Raw genomic sequence first — 11,179 nt, 5'->3', positions numbered from 1 at the left:
GGCACAGCCGGCTCGCAGGTGCCCGGGGACCAAGGCAGAGGCGGCGCATGTGGATGAGGCCTCACAGGCACGCAGCCAGCGTGGATGCGGTTCCCAACAGGTGGAGCCGGACAGACACACACACGCACGTGCATATACATACATGCACAAGGCCTAGGGGCCCGCCGAAGCCTCGCGGACAGGACTCCTAGGAAGGGGCTTTTGGACTTAGGTTGACCCGCTCCCTGTAAGGGGGTTCCCGGGGATGCCCCCTCCCCGACCTCTAAGCAAAGCCAACAGGTGTCGGGACCTGGAAGGCGGAGAGCAAGGCCGAAGGGGCCAGACTGGGCCGGGAGCCACGCTCTGGGCTCTTCTCTCTTTTCTGCTTTTCTCTCTCCGGTTTCTATTCCTGTTTCATCTGCCTTCTGGAGCAGCTTGTCTTCCTTCTTCATCTCTTCTAGTTTTTCAGGTGTAGCTACTCCCCTTATACCCTGCTGGCCCTGCGCTTCCCCTTCGAGATGGCAGCGACCCCCTCCCTCTAGAGAACATCTGTGCACCCTGAGCAAGTTTGTCCATCGTCTGCTCCCTCCCCAGGCCAGCTAGAGGAACAGATGCCGGCAGGGACGTCTGGCCTGAAATGTCTCTCTCTCTCCATTCTCCTTCCTCTCCCCTACGTCCCCGGATAAAATAAGAAACCACCAGCTTCATAAAAGCAGCATAGACTTTAATGCAGGTTGACAGGTGGGGAGAGAGCTAGGACTTGCCTCCCTGGGTGTGCAGAGGAGAGGGCTGTCTTACCGGGAGAGGCAGGGAGGGCAGGGTTGTGCGAGCGGCCTGGTGGTAGAACAGGGCCAGGAGCAGGGGTGTGGCCACACAGTGCAGGATGGCCAGGGCTTCTGCCAGGTGCTGCAGCAGGTCCAGGGCCTGTTGGGCCAGGCATGTGGACAGTACCAAGGTCTTGGACCTCACCAGAAAGTCCAACCCCTGAGTCACCCCGTGAGGCCACCAGAAAACAAACCAGGCCCACAGGACATTAACCCAGGGACAGGGCCACCTGCCCAACGTCTTTGTCAGTGCCTTGGCTCCTAACAAACCTAGTGGCAACACGGTGAAGAAGGCAAAACAGGCCAGAACATGCAAGATCTGCAGAGACCGGTAGCCCTTGCTGAAGGACAGGGAGCAGAATCCGCGGGAAGTGTCACTGGCTAGGGTGACCGGCAGCCCCAGGAGGACAGCCACGGCCCAGAGGCCCACACTGAGCCTCAGGGTGAGGTGTGGGACCCGGCTGGCACGCAACTTGGGGCCCAGGCAGGCATGGCACCCTATCAGCAGAGCCTGGGCCAAGGCCGAGCTGTACCAGACCAGGTGGGCCAGGTGGCACAGGGCTGCGCTCTGGACGCTGTTCAGGCCCGGCGCCAGGATGGGCACCACCACACTGAAGAGAGTGCTGCCCATGGCCAGCTGCACCAGGACGGGCCGGTCGGCGCAGACCTGCCAGTGGAAGAGAGGCCTGAGGAGCGCGAAGAGGACCACTCCCCCGGCGAGGATGCCCAGGGCGCTGGCGACGATGAAGAAGGGCAGCGAGGAGGCGTCCAGGAGGCCACAGGAGCGGCAGGGGGCAGCGGCGTCCATGCCGCTGTAGTTGTAGTTCAGCTCGTAAGACTCATTAAAGTCATCCCAGATGTCGTCCTTGAAGATGAGGTCCGTAGAGGCCTCATCCGCCGCCTGGAGGACAGCCCCAGAGGGGACAGTCAGGTCACCCGCTTACCCCACTGAAGAGCCCCTGGGGAGGAGGGGAGGTTGGCCCAGAGGAGTGGGCGCGGCAGGGACTGCGGGGCAGCAGCACCCGCGGCCCTTGGAGCCTGAGCAGGAAGAGCGGGGACGGGGCTGGACCAGACTCTGATTGCTGGACAGGCTAGGGGCGTGGGCGCCAGGGGCCTGCGTGGAAGTACAAGGACCATGATGGGGACCCAGGGCACCAGAGGGAAGGGGAGAGGCACGGTGTGGAGGCCCAGGGGCAGACGGAAGAGGGGGCGCGGCCCCGCACCTACCTGCTGCTGCAGACAGTTCCCCATGGCCCGGGAGCTCAGGGCAGGCCCGGGGCTGCGAGCGTCCTGCCGGTGGCTGCGGCTCTGAGATAAGTGCCGGGGGCTAATGAAGGCCACCAATTCTGGGCAGGGCCCTGGGACCGGCGGGGGGAGCCAGGCATTCAGGAAGCCTTCGCCCCACGCCCATGGCCTGCCCACGCCTCAGGCCCACGAGGGGGCACCAGCCCCGCGCTTCCTGTTTGCGAAGGATTCCTGGGGGGACCTGCCCTCGGGAAAGGAAGAAGGCGGCCAGCGAGAGCGGCTGTTTTCCCCGAAGATGGAAAGGGAGGCCCCGGGGTCTGGGGGGTTTCCAGCAAGGACGGAATCTTCAAGCAGGAGGAAGGAAGGGAGGCCGGGGGGTGACTTGTGAGACAGAGATAAGCGCGGTGCTGGGAAGGCGGAGGGAAGGGGCCGCCGGACTCTCATGGAGTCTCCATCCCCTTGAACTGGATCCAAGGAGAGGGAGCTCCAGGGCTATCTGTCTGCAGGAGCGGGTGCGAGCGGGCCTGAGGCCGCCACGTGTGTGGCTGTGCGTCCTGTGCACACCCCCCAGGGCCAGGGGTGGGCGGGTGTCCGGGCGGGGGGGGGGGCTGGGGATAGCCGTGGAGGCTGCATAATGAAGCTCCCCCCGGGAGCCTTCGGGCGCCCGTCTAGCCGCCCAGGGGCGCAGGGCGAGCATTTTCCAGACCGCGCACAGCAAGGGGCCTGCGTGAAGCAGGCTCAGGGGGACCATGGGACAGCACACTGACATGGGCCGGCAGCCTGCGGGGTACAGCACGCTCACGTGTCGGTTGGGAGACAGAAAGGCCTTGGGGCTCTCCGCCCGCCTGGCATCTCGGCCCGCTGCCTCCTTTCGGGGCCGGTGCCCTCTGGCTGTGCAGGCCCCGGGCCAACGCCTCTGCTTTTCTGGGGCCCCTTGCCCTCCCTCCCGGTCTCTCTACTTCTCCGTGATGTCTGCTGTTACTCCCAGGGGTGGGGAGACGCCCGGGGCTTTGGGAGGAGCGGGTAAGGGGACACGGCTTCATGCATGCCCATGAGGCATGGGGCGTTGTCCACTCGGTTCACCAAGACGCTGTCCCGCCTTTATGCAGGGGTGCACAGGCCCGGACGCACAGACACACGAGGCAAGGCCCCCGTCATCCAGGGTCCAGCTCCAGGGTCGGGTTCAACGTGAGTGAGCGAGCGACACAGTGGCTCTGGGGGGCGGGGGGCTGCCCTGCAGCAGGGTCGGCCGTGTCTCTGCCTCCACCTCCACCTACCCGGGCTCGGCCGGCACAGGGCAGCGGGGTGCAGGCAGGTGCCCCCCACCCCGAACATACTGGGAAAAGTGAGGACCCGGCCGAAGGGGGTGACCCCCTTCTCTCCCCGAGTGTGGGGGGTGGGTTCTGTGGTTTCCCAACAGAGATGCCCTTGGGAGAGGGGGTGGCAAGGTGCGCAGCAGGTGCACGGATGCCAGGTGGGGGCGAGACACGCACACGGCCCACGGGGGCAAGAGCAGCAAGAAGGAGGCAGCCGGACGACACGGATAATCCAGATATATTGAGGGTGGCCCCTCTGAGATTAGCACAGGAGAGTTAGAAAGATTATAAAGATACACGACCCCCTCCCTGCTCCCCCACAGACAGACGCACACAGCACAACGCCCCGCCCCCGCCCCCGTACAAATATGGCTTCTGTGTAATATGGACAGAGTGGTTCAGCTCAGAGAGGAAAGGTCGTTTTCCCAAAAGCGGGTGCTGGGAGACGGGGAGCCGCCAGGCCGGGGGCCCTTGCTGCCTTACTGCTGTGGGGGGGCTGGGCTGAGGTGGGGGGGCCTGGGGCGCCCAAGGGCCCTCCGTAGCGGCCTGGAGACCCGTGAGGGTGTTACCTGAACTGAGGGGCGGTGGGCGGGCAGGGAGGACGTGCTGGGGGGTGAGCGGCCCTGGGGGGGGGCAACCTCGTCTCCACGGCAACGAAGGAAGACAAAATCGTAGGCAGGGACAGAGGTGGGACAGACGGAGGTGTGGCTCCCCGCCCCGCGCCCCGCCCTGCCGTCCAGGGGGCACCCAGCCCTGCCATCCAGGGTGCGCAGCCCTGCCGCCCAGGGTGCACCCAAGCCCTGCCGTCCAGGGTGTGCCCAAGCCCTGCCGTCCAGGGAGCACCCAGCCCTGCCGCCCACGGTGCGCCCAAGCCCTGCTGTCCACGGAGCACCCAGCCCTGCCGTCCAGGGTGCCTAACCCTGCCATCCAGGGAGCACCCAGCCCTGCCACTCAGGGCGCGAACTATGGGGAAGGCAGGGACGCGGCCCTCCCGGGGTCAGCGCCACGGACAGGCCTGAGGGGTGCACAGCAAACACTGCAGCACTGACTCCATGGCTCTGAGCAGGGAAATCGAGGCAGGGGCGGATGCTCTGTGTTTTCGGGAGAGACGAGGTGATCAGCTGAGCAAAACACGTCCGGGGACTCTCTCTTGCACGACGGGCGGGCGGGAGCCACGGCGCCGGGGAGGTAGGCAGCCTGGCCGGGAGCCCGCGCCCCAAGCCCTCCTATGCCCCTACACCCCACCCCCCACAGGCCCAGGCCCTCCCTCTGGTCGCACACACACGTGCACATACACACAGACACCAGCACGGACACGGTACCCACGCACTCACACGGTTCACATTACTCCCCTCGTTTGGGCAGGAAACAGCTCAGCGCAGTGAAGCTCCATTTAGTATTTTTGTTGTTATGTCTGCCTGGCTGCTGAGGGGTCGGGACGGGGTCGGGGCGCGGGCAGCATGAGTCGGGACGAGTGGATGCTGTTTGACGGTGGGGCTGGTGGGAGCCAGGGCCGCTGGAGCTGGAGCTCGGAGGGGCTACCTGGCTCTGCTCCCCGCCCAGGGCCTGGCTTCCTCCGCTGCGGGGCACGGGGGTCACGGCCACGTCCCAAGCCCGCCAGCCTTCCCTGGCAGGGCGACCCCGCTCAGGGGCCTGCGTCCTCCTGGGGTGGAAGCCCTGGGCCCCTGCGTGGCTGCCTTCCAGCTGCAGGTGGCGTGGCCTCCAGGCCCCGCAGGTGGCAGAAGAGGGGGGACAGGGCGGCGCATAGCTCCAGGTGGGGGGCTAGCAAAGGGAATGCCCCCTCCAGCCTCTGCTCACAATCTCCCTGTTCCCCCACATTCCCCCAGAAGGCCAGGAAGCCGCTCTGTGGTCGAGGCTGGGGAGCTGGGGAGGGCCCCCCATGCCTGCCTGGCTCCCGACCTCACCCCTCCGCCCTGGCTCTCCTCCTAACGCTCCAGGGGCTTTTGCTTTCCTCTCCCAGGGCCCCTGCCCCTCCAGCCTGGAGACAGATTTGATTTGGGATTGTTATAAAAATAATAATAACCCAAACGCAGAGAAGCCACGGAAAGGGCTGAGGGCAACCCTCCCTCCCTCCCGCCCTCCTCCCTCCCCATTCCAAACCGAGTACAAAACCGCACCCAAAGCAGACATTCTGTACAGGGGGGTCGGGGGGGCTGGGGAGCAAGCGGGAGGGGCGGCCCAGGGGACGCTCTGTACAAGTCCAGGTTGGTGATGGCCCCAGCAGTGCCCGCAGGCCCCTGGGGGACGTAGCAGGTGGCTGGGCGCCTCTAGATGAAATATTCCTTCTTGTCGTCCCCGCCCGACTGCCCGCCTTCTGCATTGATGATGGCCGTGTCTGCGTCTGGGGCGTCGTCGGAGCCTTTGGCCTCGTGTGTCAGGTAGGTTCCTGGGGATGCACAAGCACCTCCTGTCACGGCCCGCCCCTCGGAGGCCCCGGCCCCGAAGGCCCCGCCCCCGGAGGCCCCGCCCCCAGACGGCCCCGCCCACAAGAAGCACCGCCCCTCGGAAGGTCCCGCCCCGCCCACCACACCTGCTCCCTACCCGAGCTAGCCTCCTCCCCACGGACCCAATCTGCATCTTGCTGCCAGCATCCATCACCTGGCACACCTCATGGATGGATGAATGACTGCTGCCCTAAATTAGACTCCCATGTATGAAACAGGGAAAAAAATCTGTGTATGTGTGCATCTGTGCATGTGTATACCCACGTGTACATATGAGTATAGGTGCACCTGTCTGTGTTCTGCATGTGCGTACATGCACGTGTGCGTGTCACGTATGTGTAGACATACCTGTGTATATGTGTACATGTGAGTACATACACGCACGTGTGTGCTCACAGGCATGTGTGTGCACCTGTGTATGTGTGTGCATCTGCGTATGTGCACACATGAGGAGTACAGGTGCCCATAGGCGTGTATGTGTCTGTGTGCGCATGTGTGTATGTTTGTGTACAGGAAGACAATGAACCCATGATCCTGCCAATGACGGCGTGGTACGTGCGGGGGCACGAGGGCACGGGGCTGGGAGTATATGCATGTGCCTGTGTGTGTACATGTGTACCTCCCTATGAGCATATGTGTACATGTGAGTACATGCGTGCCCGCGCACACACACCCTAGATGGGGACGGGGAAGCTGCAGGTCAGCCCATGAGCAGGCCACTGAGACCCGGGTGAGAGCGTCTGTGAGGAGAGCAGGCAGGCGGCATGCAGGAGAGGAGAGGGCTGGTGGGGACAAGGGGCCAGGGGATCAAAGGACAAAGAGATGAGAAAGGAAGCGGGGCAGGAAGCGGAGGACTGAGTGGCCGTGGGGCAGGTCGCTGCCTAAGGCAGGAGCCCCCGGAGCCAGAGGGGTGATCGCCAGCGATGGGGCGCAGGGCGGGCTGGGGGGGCCTCCGCGTGGTGCTGGCTCCCTCTCCCTCCCCCACACCCAAGGGCCAACCCGGGCTCCGGGCTCCCTGTGGCCTCTGACCTTTGTGCCGGATCAAGTAGTGGCCGAGGAAGATGAGCAGGATGAGCAGCAGGAAGACGATGAACGCCACGATCCCGCCGATGATGGCGTGGTAGGTGCTGGAGGACGAGGGCACCGGGCTGGGGTCTGCAGGGAGGGGGCACAGTCAGACCTGGGCCGCCCTGTCTTAGGGCGCCTCCGGCCTGGCGGGGACCACGGGGCCGCGGGACACGGGGAGGGCCGGCGGACGGAGGGCCGGCATCTGCAAGAGTCATTGTTGGAAACAAAACCACGTAGCCGTGAAGAAAATGGACAAATCTGCCTACACTGGGCCCTTTAACCTGTGCCTGCGGCAGTGAAGCTTGGGTCAAAGTTCATCCCTCTGACACCCACGTCGCCTCTGGTCCTTGTACTTTCAGGGCTTACAGACTACTCCTTCCGGCTCTCCAGGCCCATTTGCCATTCAGAGCTGGCCTCTCCGGGGTGGGGGGCGCCCCAACCTATTCCCCATCTCCCCAAGACCAGACAGGGGTGGGCAGTGAAACCCCGATGAAGCCAAGAATCGGGAACCTGGACGGCACCTCACAGAAGGTCGTGCACTGTGGACGCCGGGTGAAGAGCAGTGCTGCTTCTTGGCGGAGGAGTTTGGGGTTCCAACTAAATCCCAGTCCTCCAGGATGCGTCCTCCGGGAGGCCTGGGCTCCAGCTTCACGTAAGCCCCACCATCCAGAGGTTTGTGGGCAACGCAGAGACGCCCTCCATGGGTGCCTCCGCCCCCCTCCCACCCACTCTGTGCTTCCTCCCGGAGGAAGCGGAGACGTGGGATGGGAGAACCTGCTCCCCACGGCGGCACCTATGGGGGCTGGATGCTCAGAGCGCACGCCGGGCCAGGCGCGCCAAGGACAGCACCAGCCTCGTTGGGAGTCCCAAATGTCCGAGGAGACAGTGCCCAGGCCCAGGACACGGTCCCAATGTGTCCAAAATCACATTAGCCAGAGCCGTGACTCTCCCACCCACGGGAGCGCTACTGTTTTCCCACAGACTCAGCTCGAGTCCTGATGCCTCACCGACTCCTTATATATTTTGTCGTTCCTACCTTATGTCTCCTCAAGCTTGACTGGGCCAGCTTTTTGGTTCCTTGCCTGTCTACGCCTAATTTGAAAAGAAAACATTTATGTTCTGTTTTTTTTTTTTTATGCTTTGCTTGGGCGGGAGGGAGAGAGTAGGCCTGGGGGCGCCATCATACGATGGGGTGGCTGTGAGGGTGTCACATGGGAAGAAGCAGGGAGAGGTCACCCCCGGCCTTCTCCCAGGCTGTAGGTGACACACAGTCCACATTAAAAAAAAAAAAAATTCATCCAGGATAATTGTTTCAGGAGCTCTGCAAACGGAAATGCCTTAGAAGAACACAGTTTCCCGTGGCCCCAATGACCTCTGGGGTCCTTCTCTGTTGGAACTCCGTTTTTATTCCTTCCAGGCGGGTGGGATCAGGACTGCTTAGCAGACTCCTGGAAGGAGGTGCACGACCTCCTCCTACCACCGGGTGTCAGCACTGGAAGGAGATGTGGTCAGACAGGCCTGGAGGCGCGGTGGGGGGCGGGGAGGTGGACCAGCGGGAGACCAGCCGCAGGGGACCAAGTCCCCATCAGAATGGGTGCAGGGAGACCTGCGGGCTGATGCTGGAGTTCAGCGCGTTGCCGTCGCTGCCGGCACCCTGCAAGAGCTCTGCTGGTGGTGCTGAGGCAGCTCTCACAAGCTGAGGCCTGTCCCCGGGGTCAGAATCACCCCGTCTACACAAACACCCTGGTCCTGAGGTCTCAGGTCTCTCACCCACGGGAGCCGTGAGTGCCATCAGCTCACCGATCTAATGGGCATTTCCAATATGGGAGCCGCTGCTGTTCCCCCCGACAATGCATTTCTCTTAATCTGAGCTTGTAAGGTTTTCTGGAAGGACCCCACGGCCACTGAGATCCTCAAAATTTCTGCAAACTCTCCAACAGAGGGACCTCTGGGCCAGCCTGTCTCTGCTCCTGAGTCTTGGTGTTGCGACCACGCTGTTGGGAAGAACTTCAGGGAAGAAGCGTCATAGGGTCTCCAGAAGATATGGGGTCAGAGGAAATGCCCTGAGTGTGTCTCAGCATAGTACGAACGTATCTCTGAGTTCTCCCTGGACCACTGCACTGTGCCCAAGCTCTGCAGACAGGAGGTGACGGTGGCAGCACATGTCCCGTGGTGGTCACGGGAGAAGCCGCCCTGAGACAGCCCACTGGAAAGGGAGAACCCCCCACCTGCTCTGGAGAGACTCTGGAGCCTCTCCACATGGCTAGAGTTCTTGCCGCCTGGTGTGTGCGGGGGCGGGAGGATGGCGTCATGGGACCACCGGAGCCAAGCAAAGGCTGATGACAGCCCGCCACTCTGCTGACGTTTTCCACATCACACATTCCAGAGTGGACCTAGTGCCCAAGGCCCAGGCCCTCCCGTGGTGGGCTCTCGTCCCCTCACTTGTCCCCCAGGCACAGCCAGCGGTGCTCTCAGGAGATGGAGACACAGAGTGTGGGGTGGCCAGAGAGGGCGAGGGGGACGCGGAGGGCTGGGGGGCTCACCGTTCACGTTGAGCGTGTAGTAAGCCTTGTAGCTGCCCATGTTGCTGGTGGCTGTGCAGCCATAGGTCCCGCTGTCGCTCTTGTTGAGGAAGGGGAAGATCAGGGCGCTCTCCTGGGTCATCTTTAGTGGGGGCACGCTGCCCTCCTTCTCCCACAGGTACTGCTGGGGGCTGTGGAGGTAGAGAAAGTGTTTGGAAGAGAGCCGGCCAGGGGGCTGAAGAGAGACAAGAAACAACTGGGCGCAGGAAGTCAAGGATGGTTCAATGCAGGCTCAAGGAGTACAGGGGCACCACACAAGCTGCTTGGGGGGTGAGCTCTTGGGGTTCAACTTGAGGATGAAGGCCATTTCCTAACTTGTGTCTGATTATGAGTCGATGGTTCCTACAGGGACCTCAGGGGCAGCCAGGGAGGGTCCCCGTTCTGCTGCTTTGCAGGAGAAACAGTCGGGGGACAGATGGTGCCCAATAGGGTTGGGGAAAGTGAGAGGCTGACGGTAGGGGGCAGAGAGGGAGGCTCTGAGGGAGGACCACGGTCTAAGGTAAGGAGGAGTGTCAGGGCCAGGAGGCAGGTCTTCTTACACGGGATTGCCACGACCCTCACAGTGTAGCAACAGCTTCTGGCCTTCGCGGGGATGTGGGGGGTCTGGCCTGATCTTCGCCGTCGGTGTGTCTGTGGAGAAGCAAATGGTGTCAGTGCAAAAACTGCCACACCATATAGGAGAGGACCGCAATCCCGCCACCATCCAGAGGTGCGTTACGGCTTCTTCCCCTAGATGTCTCAAGAGCTTGCGGGGCTGGGGACAGAGACCTCCGCCCACTACCTCTTTCTGGCAAAGTCCACTACTGCCACTCAACATGCTTGGAATTCGAGCTGCAACCTTGTAGAGATTGGATTTCTGAAGATCAGTCTGGGGTGGGGACCTAAAGGATGTCCCAATGGAGAGCGCAGAAAGGGTCCTTGGCTCACCTGTGCCTACCCCATACCTGGGCCTTAATACACATTTTTGATAGAACCAGCGAACGGGCACTGGACCATCTACTGAGCTCGCGATCTCTCAATCCTCTCTGCTCCGCCTGGGAGCTTAGCTGGAAGCAACACTTGAGCACAAAGAATCCGTTTGGGTGGCCAGTCCAGAAGCCAAGTAAGAGCTTCCCGACAGCAAGAGAGAGGGGTCATATTTTGGCTGCAAAAAGGCACTGACACAATCTAGATGAGTTCTGTGAAGGAATAATGGCATCTGCCACCGGTGCCAAAGGGCTGCTCGGAGGCTCGGTCCAGATGGCCGCGTGGAACAATACAACCAGATGCTGGTTTAGAACAACAGATAAAGAGGCTGAGCTTCCCCTCAGGACAGAGCCAACCTTAACAGCCAGCTAATGAACGTGTTTCTGTCAGATGAAACGGGACGAAGAGAATCAGGCCAGGTGAGCATACGGGTGTCTCAGGGCCCCTCGGCCGTGTGAACCTCCAGCACGGCGCCTGGAGAACAGCATCTGTTGACTGACTGTTGATCGCAGTGGGGCCTAGAGAGTCTGCGCAGGTGGTCTGCTCCCGGATGGAGAAGTCCACGGGGTTCGGGCCCAGGGCCAGACACCCCACGTTCATAACCAGTGAGCCGCGAAACACCTCACAGCGACGCAGGACTCTGAAGTCTGTGAAGTTCTTTCATAGGTGTCTCTCCCTTGGCCCTCAGGCTAACTCCAGGAGGAGACAGCAAGCCTTGGGGGGAGAGACCCCGC

General features: G+C 62.4%; 2 protein-coding genes across 3 annotated transcripts in view; both read right to left on the bottom strand.

Annotated features, from left to right (window-relative positions):
* Positions 1–686: 686 nt before the first annotated feature.
* Positions 687–3,438, bottom strand: ACKR1 (atypical chemokine receptor 1 (Duffy blood group)). Its single transcript, XM_041722726.1, has 2 exons — positions 2,031–3,438; positions 687–1,704 (listed from the first exon to the last, which is right to left on the bottom strand). The coding sequence occupies exons 1-2, from the start codon at positions 2,052–2,054 to the stop codon at positions 733–735; spliced, it is 996 nt and encodes a 331-aa protein (XP_041578660.1). The 5' UTR covers positions 2,055–3,438; the 3' UTR covers positions 687–732.
* Positions 3,439–3,585: 147 nt separating this feature from the next.
* CADM3 (cell adhesion molecule 3) overlaps positions 3,586–11,179 on the bottom strand; it is a 30,473-nt gene continuing 22,879 nt past the window's right edge. For both annotated transcript variants that reach the window (XM_041722724.1, XM_041722725.1), the window contains 4 exons: positions 10,019–10,109; positions 9,441–9,610; positions 6,859–6,984; positions 3,586–5,771 (listed from right to left, as the gene is read on the bottom strand). In XM_041722724.1, coding sequence (XP_041578658.1) covers positions 5,653–5,771; positions 6,859–6,984; positions 9,441–9,610; positions 10,019–10,109 — 506 coding nt within the window. In that variant the 3' untranslated portion in view covers positions 3,586–5,652. The remainder of the gene's footprint in view (positions 5,772–6,858; positions 6,985–9,440; positions 9,611–10,018; positions 10,110–11,179) is intronic.

The sequence above is a fragment of the Vulpes lagopus genome, chromosome 11 (assembly GCF_018345385.1).
Source record: "Vulpes lagopus strain Blue_001 chromosome 11, ASM1834538v1, whole genome shotgun sequence".
In the NCBI taxonomy this organism is placed as follows: Eukaryota; Metazoa; Chordata; class Mammalia; order Carnivora; family Canidae; genus Vulpes; species Vulpes lagopus.
This window is presented reverse-complemented; position numbering and strand designations above follow the sequence as displayed.